Below are 12,036 nucleotides of genomic sequence, written 5' to 3'. Positions count from 1 at the left end.
CACCAATGAGAGGCTCCCTGCCTATCCCTAGACCCCTCCCTTCCCCTTAAATCCCCTGCCACCCACACCATCTCCTGTGCAGAAACAAACCCAGGCAGCAACTCAGGTGGTCCGTACCGGGAGGGCGGGAGGGAATGGAAAGGAAGACGAGGGAGTAGGACTAGGAGTAATGACATTATTGTAAGTAATGGACGCATTACCTCCCGTCCCTCCTTCGCCTTCCTTTCCACCAATGAGACATAGCAAGAGAAAAACAGGAGATGGACACTGAGTTGCAACAAGTTTAATCACAACCAAAAAAGGACATCAGACAATCACCCTCATATTACATCCTAGAGGACACAGTGACCCAATACCGACTCCAAACTGCCCAAGTCCGCCAGTCTGTAATGACGAACAGAGGTAGAAGGTGAGGCCCAAGTAGCGGCCCTGCAAATTTCCACCACAGAAGCGCCCTGCAGCTCCGCCACCGCAACAGCCATAGCCCTGGTAGAACGTCCCTGTATCCCCTGGGGCGGAACAACCCCTTTCAAAGAATAAACCATCAAAATCAGAGAGCGAACCCAACGACTCAAGGAAACAGTGGATGGCTTCTCCCCCTTCCGGGCCGGACCGAAATTAACAAACAGAGAATCACCTTTCCGGAAAGGAGCAACCACTTTTAGATACTCCAACAAAGCCTGACGTACATCCAACGAATGCAACCGAACCTTCTCATCCGAGGAAGGATCGGGACAAAAAGCAGGAGGATAACCTCCTGACGAGCATGGAAAGACAAATTCACTTTGGGAACAAACGAAGGAACTGGGATAAGTACCACCCGATCAGGAAAAACCTTACAAAAAGGAAAAGAGCAGGCCAAGGCCCCTAACTCCCCCAAACGACGGGCTAAAGTAATGGCCACCAGAAAAAAGTTCTTCAAAGAAAGATGATGTAAGTCGCATGAATCCAGAGGTTCAAAGGGAGGAACAGTCAAAGCCTCCAACACCAAAGAAAGATCCCAGGAAGGAAAGGCTCGCATCGGACGAGGAAACAAGTTAAGGCGGCCCTGGAAAAACCAAGGCACCAAATGACCCTCATCAGACAGATTACGCCACAGACCCCTAAAAGCCTGAATTGCAGCCCACTGCACCCGAAGGGAAGCCACAGACAACCCCAACTGGGCCCCATCCTGTAAAACTGCATCACCTCAAACAGAGAAGCAGCCATAGGATCCAACCTATGCCGCAAACACCAGGAAGAAAATATCTTCCACTGCCGACCATAAGACAGTAAAGTGGAATGACGCCGCGAAGCCAGTAAAGTAGAACTCAAAGCGACTGGAACCCCTAAGCACATCAATCCCCTCCGTTCAACTTCCAAGCCGTCAAGTGCAACCGCCTCAACGATCCCATCGGGAGGCAAGGAAACTCCAGAGGCGAGGGACAGAGAGGGAGAGTCCACATGCTGATCAGATGCCATTAACCGAAGCAACGGAAACCAATTCGCCCGTGGCCAATGGGGCGCGATCAAGAGAACCCTGGCCTTCAGCAGACGTACCCTCACCAGAAATGCACGGAGCAACTGGAAGGGCAGGAACGAGTACAAAAGACCCTGTGGCCAAGGACACAACATCCCGTCCACCGCCCAAGCCTGAGGACAACAAAACCAGGAGCAAAAGCGACTGACTTTCGCATTCTCTGGGGAGGCAAACACACCCAACACCGGAAGACCCCACAGGTGAACCAGGCGATGAAACAGGGACAACAGGAGGGAGAAAAGCTGAGACGAAGGAATGACCCGGCTCGGAAGATCCGCCCAAACATTGACCACTCCCTGAATGTAGGTGGCACGCAGGAAAAGAACCCACATTTGTGCCCAAACAAAAATGTCCCTCGCAATGCGGAACAGCGACTGCGACCTGGTCCCTCCCTGCCAGTTCAAGTAAGCTTTGGTCACCAAGTTGTCTGTCCAAATAAGAACTGCTAAACCCTTCAGGGATTCCTGAAAATGAACCAGAGCCAGAAGCACCACCTTCAATTCCCACCAATTTGCGGAGCATCTGGCCTCCAGAGGTGACCAAAGCCCCTGGACATGAGCCGACCCCATCCAAGCCCCCCAACCGGAGAGGCTGGCATCGGTCGTCACTACCACCGGGTGAGGAGGAGATAAAGACACCCCCACACGAAAATGAGCCGGCACCAGCCACCAACCCAACTCCCGGCGAACAAACCCTGACACAGGAATCCGTGCCCGAGGGGAGAACTCGACCCTGGAGACCAACAAACGAGAAACCAGTTCATCAGGCAAAGAAGATGAAACCGTGCCCACGGCACCAGAAAAACCACAGATGCCAAATGACCCTGCAGACGTAACCATTGAAGGGCTCTGGGAGCCGGCTGTGACAAGATCGACAACACCTATGACTGGAGGCACACCAACCGTTCCTCCGACACAGTCACCAAGCCCTGAAGAGTCTGAAATTGGGCCCCGAGAAAAACCAGATCCTGGGAAGGAACCAAATCTGACTTCCCCCAGTTGACCAAAAAACCGTGGTGTTGCAGGACCAACAGAACCCGGGCCACATGCCTTTGTAACATAACTTGAGTGGGCGCTTGAATTAGAATATCGTCCAAATAAGGATGGACAAACACCCCTTCGGAATGTAGAAGAGCCACCAGAGGGGCCAGTACCTTGGTGAAAATCCGTGGAGAGGACTTGAGGCCAAATGGCAGGACACAAAACTGAAAATGGTCCTGGCCCACCGCAAAGTGGAGGAACCGCTGAGAAGGCAGAGCCACTGGAACATGCAGGTAAGCATCCTGCAGATCTAGAGCACCCAGGAAATCCCCTGGACTGACCAGAGGAAAAATCGACTAAATGGAAAGCATACGGAAATGTACCGTCTTGATCCAGGCATTCACACCCTTCAGATTGAGGACAGGACGAAATCCCCCTGACACCTTCGGAACTAGGAACAAGATGGAATAAGTGCCCAGACCCCTCTCCCCCACAGGCACATGAGATATGGCCCTTTTGAGAAGCAAGTCCCGGACCCCTTCCAACAACGCCTGCCTCCGAACCCCGTCCACAGGCAGCAGAGTAGGACGAACCCCGGAATCTGGAGGTACCCTGTCGAAGTCTATGGCGTAGCCATTGTTTACAATGTCCAGCACCCAGCGATCGCCAACATCCTCCTTCCAAACGGGAAGAAAGTGCCTCAGCCATCCCCCAACCAGCCCTTTTCCAGGCCCACAATGATTGTCGGGACCCCTTCTTGAATCTGCCCCACCCCGAAGAAGCAGACTTTTTAGGAGAAAAACAGGGCTGAAAACGACGCTTCCTGAAAGAAAAAGACTTGGAATCAACTTTGGGTGAAGACCGCAAATGCTTCCGCTAACCCTTGCCAGAAGAAGAACCACCTTTGTAAGGCAAGTCGTGTTTCCTCTCCTTAAAAGCCTTCGAAAGCATGGAAGGCAACTGATCTTCAAACAAATTGTGCCCCTCAAAAGGCAGTCTCAGGAGAGCGGACTTCTCCCCAGGATCCACCTTCCACATCCTTAACCAGAGGGATCTGCGAGCCCCAATCAAAGCTCCTGATGTCAGAGCCGAAGTACGGACAACATCAGAAGACATGTCTGCCAGCAACCTGGCCTGTTGTTCCATAACAGCCAGCAGTTCCGAACACTCCGAACCTTCCTGAACAGCAACCGCCAGTTTGTCAAAATCCTGCACCAAGGATTGTGCAGAATAAGCAGAAAAAATACCCGCTCTGAGGGCCAAATTCTCAGCCGCAAATGCCTTTTTTAGACTTGAATCCACCTTACGGTCAGTGGCATCAGCAGGAACACAATCCTCCGGATTGACCGCTGTCTTGCCAATCAGAGTTGCCAAAATGGAATCCAGCTTAACGGAAGGTGGCAACACATCTTCCCCTTCCAATAAGTACAGCTTCTGAAGGAACCGCGGAACCTGAGACTTGTCCACATCCTTCCACTCCCGAAGCACCATATCCTTAACAGGGCCCTGAAAAGGCATGGCAAACCTCGAAGGCATTTGATAATGAGGGAACAAGTGCGAATCAGTCCCCGTAGGTTGAAAAATAGGAAAACCTAAACTGTACCCAACATGCATCAGAACCTCCCACATCTCTTCCCTGGATTCATATTTCCCACCAAGAAGTAGAAAGAGTGTCATCATCTGAAGAAGAGGACCCCTCCGTAGCCCCTGAAGGCCGGGCAGCCGAAGAACGTCCGGGTCTGGATGCTCCAGCCTGCAGAGCATGAGACACAGCCCCTCAATCATGTCCTGAACCTCCTCCCTGGACATGAGAGGTGCAGGAGCCCCCACCGCAACCTGGCAACCCCCAGGAGTGGAGAGGGGAACCGCAACATCCTCCCCCGAAGATGAAGAAGAGGAAACAATCCTGCGTCTCTTTGAAGGAACCTTTGACATTATCCCAACAAGAAATGCCTTCACTAAGTCCCAGCACCCATTAAATAACGGAGAAAGACCCCCCCCAAAACAACATCAGCAAATGAAAAAGACGCAACAATTAGCCCAAAACTACAAAAAACTCCTCCTCTGTGGCCCCTTGCGGATATTTTAGACACAAACCAGGTACTTTGTGCTTATAAGAGACACTTATTGCTTCTAAGAAGTAAAGACTCTTTGTATCATTTTCTAAAGTGATATTTCAATGTGTTTTGACCGGCGTTTAACCAGATAAATATTCTATATTTTTCTAAACCTGTGTGGTGTATTTTTGTGGTGTTTATATTGTATTATTGCATGCTTTATTGCACAAATACTTTATGCAATGCCTTCTAAGTTAAGCCTGACTGGTCAGTGCCAAGCTAACAGATGGTGGGCACAGGATAATTTGGATTGTGTGTGTCTTACCCTGATAGAGAGCGGGCCCTTGCTTGGACAGGAGGAAACCTAACTGCCAACCAAAGACCCCATTTCTAACAATTTTGCTATGTGAACGCTACATTGATTTGTAGTCATGACTCCTGTTTCCCTTTTTTATTAACCAGTATTTTCTTTACTATTGTTTTCTATAGTACAAATTAGAAATCGATTAATTTTGCGTTTTCACTGTGCAAGTTTCCTTTTGATATGATATATTTGAATGGAAGTTAAAGCACTCTTGCTGGGGGCCGTGGTGCATTCAGTTTTAAGTTGTAAGTTACAGCTGTGAATGTTGTTGGTAGCTGTTTGCTCTTTGTCCCTGCAAGGTCCCTGTGCTACTCCATCCACACCTGCTATCTCTTCATGCCTGTGTAGCTTAGGTTGTTGTGTATTGGGTTAACATCTACAAACCAAGTGATGGAATTGAAGCAGAACAAAGCAGATCTACCTTGGTCCTAGAGGCAACTGCACCAACACCAAGGAATTACCATTTGCGTGAGCCTGAACCACATAACCTCTTTTCTAATATTTCCAGCACAGAGTGTAACCCATCAACAGCTCCTTAATGACCAAGTACTATCTGAAAAAGATACACTATCTCTGGGAGCAATATGGGACGTATGTCATCGGAATGAAATTACAGACGCTGGTATATTTATGGGGTTTTGGTTACTATGGGACTCAGATATGTACCTAGAAGAATGGATTTGAATTTGTTTGGTTCCTTTCAAATTTTGAAGTGCAGCACAAACACTAGTTGTTTTTTTTGGCTTATCACTAACAGACTCTAATTCTTTATATATTGTGTCCCTTTAAACCAGAGGAACAGTTCATATTTATGAGTTCTGTGAATCTCTGTGCACCCACAAAAAAAGTAAGAATTGGATATGTTATTGTATTTTGGGTTGCCATCCTCAGGGTGCTTCAAAGCGAGGATAAGGCGGAAGACTACCCTGTTTAGTGAGAAACTGTTCTAACTTATCTCAAAGAACTGCAAAGCCTCAGCAGGTGCCAGTGCTGCCCCCTGGATCTGCTAATTGAAGATAACCAGCCTGCCCAAGATCCAAGTGATGCTGCCACTGCCCATTCTTGTCATGATGCACTCCCTTCACAAGTGAGATGCTTGTGTATGAATGTCAGTGTTTTCTCTCTTACTGAGATCCAGTGCTGCCTGCATTCACTCCCTATACAGTAAGAGTGAAGAGCTGAAGAATTGGTGGCTGCTAGTGTGAGAGGGATGCCAAGGCACTCTTACTTCACCATCAGTGCCTCAGTTCGCACCATGAAATGTGCAACACATCAGTTCTCCACCCCCTCCTGTAACACTGAAATACACCACCTGCCTTCAGCCACAGTGCGACTGATGTGTCCTCCCACAGCAGCAGCCAGTGCTGTGGTGTCCACCCTGGACTCACCCGATACCCCTGGACCTGCCCTCCCCAGCTGCTCTTACCTGCATGAGGGTCTCATAGCGAAGCTCACATTTCAGGGTCCACAGGTTGCCGATGATGGGGAGCGGGGTTGGCCCAGGAGGATACCGCCTTCTCAACAACTGAAGCTTGAGATATTGCGTTGCGATAAGAGTAACCACCAGGGCCAGTAACACAGCACCCAGGGGCGGCATGGCGGACACCTGCTTTTACCTTGGGTACAAAACAGGCTGAACCTTCACTTATATTCCACCTCGCTCTCTGTTTCTCTTTGTTGCATTAATTTCTTCCTCGCCCTTTTACCTCCTCTCACCGTCTCTCTTGTCTCAGAACCTCCGGCTCATCTGTCACTTGATGACTCCTGACAGTGCGTCCTAGCTCTGATCGTCTCAACTCATCCCTCCCTCTCCTAGAAACCACTCCCAGAGCATCCCTGTTCCAATTTCAGTCCATCCTCCTCTCCCGGGCACTCAAGGAGAGTTGGCTTTAAGTAAATAAATCAGATAAGTCATGTGCATTGAACAGTACACAGTATTTTCCCTCCGACCTATGTGTCTTCTGTGAACTTTTCCCCCGAGGCGCCCGTTTCCTAAGAATTAGCGCCCCGTCGCCCAGATGTTATTAAGGTGAGTCATCGCCAGCTCTTCATTCTGGGAGGTGATAACTCTTTTTCTGGCTGACAATCAAGTTGCTGCCCAGAGGTTCTGGTAATATTCCTCTCTTCGTGAAAACCCTCGGACCATTAAAAGTCAATCGAAAGTGGCCTCGACCTCTGACTCTGGAGTCCTCTCTGAGATGACGAACTAAACCGATGACGTGCACATGATCGTGGAAAATAACATTAAAGCAATTTTATTCTCCTGTGCATGATGTCTCGGGGTTCCCGATCCCAGGCAGCATAGGAACACGCGAGGCCCCTGTAAGATGTAATATCACAGGCGGTGACATCAATTGACCATTCATTTTTGGCATTTTTGAAGCAGCTGAAACATAAATAGTAATAACCCTAATAAAATAAGTATAAATATTTAAGTCTGTATTAATTTGGACATACATTACATTAATCAAACTGGACTTAAAAGCTAGGACTAGGTTTCTCCAGAAGGACATGATTACTCAGATGTTCAGCAATAGTTTCCAGATTAGTGTATGATTAAAATTCCACAACAGATTGCCCAAACAGCAGCAACAGAAATTACTCTTACTCCTACCTTCCTCTACAAAATACTATGCCTAGACTAAGGGCCTGATTTACACTTTGGCGGACGGGGTTACTCCATCAAAATTGTGATGAATATCCTGTCCACCGTAGTACGATTCCATTACATCCAGTGCTTTAAATGGGCCGGTACTGTCCGGTACTGAGTACTGGCACTTTTTTATTTTGAGAAGGATAGTACCGGCACATCTTAAGAATAACGTAATACTTTCAATTGGAGAGTACCGGCACTTCTTAGAAACAAGCAGGTACTATGATACAGAGTACCGGCACTTTCATTTTTCCATTTCAAGCACTGAATACATCCTCCGGATATCATAAAACCATGAACGGGATATACGTCATGTTTGTGATGGATTAACCCATCTGCCAAACTCTAAATGAGGCCTAAGTTTTACACTTCTCCTACTTTGTATGTGTGCAGTATAGTCAGGTACACATGCATAGCTGTAAAAGCTTGGAGAATTATAAGCATTTCTCCCCAATATTGCCAATGTCAAAAGGGTGTGATGTTTTATGCAAAACCTTGTTTACTAGCTAGAAATACTATGGGTGGTTGCAAGAGAATGTCCATGTACTGCTCATGGAACACCACTTTGACACAAAGTAATGCACGATGCAATAGGTACTGCTTTGCATTACTTTCAGTTGACTTTCCAACGAGAAACAGGTTTTGCGCTGGAAAGTACATTCCAAATACACATATGATTTGTGTCGCTTCTGTCATGCAAACTCAGTGCAAAATGTTAGTAACTATTCCCCCAGACTCTTCCCTTCCCTCACTGATTCTGCCCGTCACATACAATGCTCCTCTTCCCCTGTTTCTTCAAGCCTCTTGCTCTTTCTTGCTGTTCCGCCCGCATTACTATCATCCGTCGCCTCTCTGCTGTACTTTTCCTGACACCGCTCCACCACCTCTTATCTTAGTTCTTTCCTTTGTCTTACCCCCTTTATATTCACTGCACCTCCTTTCTCTCTGCTTCATTTACTCTTTCCCTTCATCCCTGGGGCAGTAGGATTGCCACCTGTCCGGTTTTCTACCCGCACCACTGCTATTTTAAGGTCTCAGCCAGAACACAAAGAAACAAACTTTCCTAAAGGCAGTGTTTTAACCCTTACCTGTACATACTTCAAGTTCAAACTTCAGGTATAAATAGAAAGTACTTTTAAATGTGTTCTAAAGCTGCGTTACCTGTCCCTGACTAAAGTCACAGAGGTATAAAAAGTCATGTTACAAGTGAATACATACGATTTGTTTAAAGTTCTATTTAGTATGGTGTCAGGGCCTTTTCAGACTCTTGAAAAAAACAACAAATGGTGGGTATTTATTTTTTTGGGAAATGTGGCAATCTTTTTAAGGCATTTAGGCCCATATTTATCCTTTTTTAGCGCTGCATTTGCGCCGCTTTTTGACGCAAAAACGGCGCAAACTTGCAAAATACGATTGTGTTTTGCAAGTTTGCGCCGTTTCTGCGTCCAAAAATGACACAAATGCGGCGCTAAAGAGTATAAATACAGGCCTTATAGTCAAAGCACGGCCTGCGGGCTGCATAAGGCCCTCGTGACCTTAAAGCGCGCCCCTGGTGGACAGCCGCAGTCTGCTGCTGTTTACTAGAGATGCTAACAATAACAAGATGTTAAATAAACAGGCAAATATTTATTTAAAGCTTAATTGGTGTAAAGAAAGTAACTTTTGAACCCCGTACAACCTAAATTTAGGAGCACCTTCATTTTTATAGCCATCTTACAGCAAAAGTGTAAAAATATGATAGTCTCTTCAAAATTCAAAAAGTGTATTTAATTAACATGCAGAACCTTTTCCCTTTAGTACATCAGATTATATTACTGCATATAGATGTATTATTTTAAAAGTAATAGTTTTCAAATATCAATTTAGAAACATTAATTCTTCCCCCCACCCTACCTACAATGCCAATAGTGAACTAAATAAGGAAGTTAGTTGTTATGTGCACTCTTTGGTGGACCTGGGTTCCTTTTATACAGGTCAAACATTATAGTTTATTAAATCAAACAGAGGAAAAGGTTTTTTACAGCATGCATCCTGAAATCATGTATTTTGAGGTCCTTGTTTAAGTGATAATGAAGAACAAGCTCTTGCAATGCAATGGGTCTCGCATTAGTGTTGTAAACATCTAACCTGACTTTTCTTGCCATATAAATTGAAAATGAAAAGTAAAACAGTTTCACATAAGAGAGGCAATTCAAAGCGGCAAGGCATGAGCGTGAAGGAGACAATGAAAAGGAAAAAGAAGTTTGCTCGCACTCAAACGTATAAGCAAAAATGCAATTAGCCATGTAACAGGGTCGAAGTCCAAGGCGGTAAGCAAACGGCCCCAAGTAGGGACAAACGTAAAGCATTTACTAATGATAACAAAGGATTTTCGATGGGCAAGACCATGAACGAGTGATAGTGATGGGCGTGAGGTGGGTGTAGTTAAAAGCTCAAATAGATAACAACACATCGGAAAAGCAGCACTTGAGTGCTGCTATACTGGACCTAAAAAGGGGTGGAAGTGAAATAAAAGTATTGTCTAGGATCACACAATTTGGTAAAGTGAGGAAGCCAGTGTTTCTCCCAGGTTTTCCGGTTTCACATTGTGCATTTCAGCTACTAGATGTATGTGCTTAGCTTCCCCCTCCTTAGACTGGGAGGAGTAGGTGTATGTCCCTTATCCCAGGCTCTCTTAAAGGAGAATCTTTACTGAGTTTGTCTGATACACAGCTAGGCCTTTGAAATGGTCAGTTAGAAATGTGACATCTCCACTGTGTTGGCTAGAATGCTGAGGAGATGTCATGTGCAAACACCAATACAAAAGGGAAACACCTCAGGACATCCAAAGAGCTGCATGAATTAAGTACAAAATCTCATGTCTACAAATGTCTTCACAATAGGTTTAAGACCAATTAAATATGTCACAATAGTAATCTCTACCTTTTTCTTCTCCTAGGTTTGTACTCACTGTGTCACAATGTAGGAAAGTACCATCTTGCCTGGCATGTTAGCCCCATTTTTATTGTATGTATGGTTGTTTTTGCCTGTGTCAGAATAGAGCCCGGGAACTGCCAAACTAACTTTCTGGTGTTTTCTCTGCAGCTACTGCTTCTGCCAACCCTCAGACAGGTTTCTGCCCCCGGGGCCTGGGCAGCCCAGCCCCAGGGAGGCAGAACAAAGGATTTCCTCTGAGAGAGGGTGTTACACCCTCTCCCTTTGGAAATAGGTGTGAAGGACCAGAGAGGAGTAGCCTCTCCTGGCCTCTGGAAATGCTTTGAAGGGCACAGATGGTGCCCTCCTTGCATAAGCCAGTCTACACCGGTTCAGGGAACCCCCCAGCCCTGCTCTGGTGTGAAACTGGACAAAGGAAAGGGGAGTGACCACTCCCCTGACCAGCACCTCTCAAGGGGAGGTGCCCAGAGCTCCTCCAGTGTGTCCCAGACATCTGCCATCTTGGATGCAGAGGTGTGAGGACACAATGGACACCTCTGAGTGGCCAGTGCCAGCAGGTGACGTCAGAGTCCCCTCCTGATAGGTGCTTACCTTTCTCTGTAGCCAATCTTCCTCGGAGGGCTATTTAGGGTCTCTCCTGTGGGTATCTCTCCAGATAACGAATGCAAGAGCTCACCAGAGTTCATCTGCACTTCCCTCTTCAACTTCTGCCAAGGATCGACCGCTGACTGCTCCAGGACGCCTGCAAAACTGCAACAAAGTAGCAAGAAGACTACCAGCAACATTGTAGTGCCTCATCCTACCGACTTCCCCGACTGTTTCCTGGTGGTGCATGCTCTGAGGGCTGTCTGCCTTCACCCTGCACTGGAAGCCAAGTAGAAATCTCCTGTGGGTCGATGGAATCTTCCTCCTCCCAACGCAGGCACCAAACTTCTGCATCACCGCGCCTCTGGGTCCCCTCTCATCTTGACAAGCGTGGTCCCCGGAACGCAGGAGCTGGATCCAAGTGTCCCCGACAGTCCAGTGTCCCTTCTGTCCAAATTTGGTGGAGGTAAGTCCTTGCCTCCCCACGCCAGACAGTAATCCTGTGTGTTGCGTGAACTGCAGCTGTTAGGGCTTCTGTGCACTTTTGCAAGACTTCCTTTGTGCACAGACAAGCCCAGGTCCCCAGCACTATGTCCTGCATTGCCCAACTCGCTTAGTTGGACTCTGACTTCGTGGGACCCTATTTTGTTGTGCTGAGTCGACCGCCGTGCTCAGATCTTCTGAATGCCTGTTCAGGTGCTTCTGTGGGTGCTGTCTGCTTCTGCGTGGGCTCTCTGTGTTGCTGAGCGCCCCTTCTGTCTCCCCCTACAAGGGGCGACCTCCTGATCCTTCCTGGGCCCTGGCAGCACCCAAAATCGTTAACTGCGACTCTTGCAGCTAGGAGGATTTTTTACGGGCTTTCTGAGTGGAAACAGCTCTGCATCCTCCAGCACGCCGTGGGACATCTTCTGACCAAAGGAGAAGTTCCTGGCACCTTCCGTTGT

The 12,036-nt window shown here is 47.3% G+C and overlaps 1 protein-coding gene across 1 annotated transcript in view; it reads right to left on the bottom strand.

Moving 5' to 3' along the window:
* Positions 1 to 6,713, bottom strand: part of LOC138265296 (cytochrome P450 2J2-like) — a 99,981-nt gene extending 93,268 nt beyond the window's left edge. Inside the window, exon 1 of the mRNA XM_069212902.1 lies at positions 6,347 to 6,713. Within this exon, the coding sequence (XP_069069003.1) occupies positions 6,347 to 6,517 (171 nt within the window). The 5' untranslated portion in view covers positions 6,518 to 6,713. The remainder of the gene's footprint in view (positions 1 to 6,346) is intronic.
* Between the last annotated feature and the right edge of the window lie 5,323 nt (positions 6,714 to 12,036).

The sequence above is a fragment of the Pleurodeles waltl genome, chromosome 11, assembly GCF_031143425.1.
Source record: "Pleurodeles waltl isolate 20211129_DDA chromosome 11, aPleWal1.hap1.20221129, whole genome shotgun sequence".
In the NCBI taxonomy this organism is placed as follows: Eukaryota; Metazoa; Chordata; class Amphibia; order Caudata; family Salamandridae; genus Pleurodeles; species Pleurodeles waltl.
The sequence above is the reverse complement of the archived record's forward strand: the minus strand, read 5'-3'. Positions and strand labels throughout refer to the sequence as shown.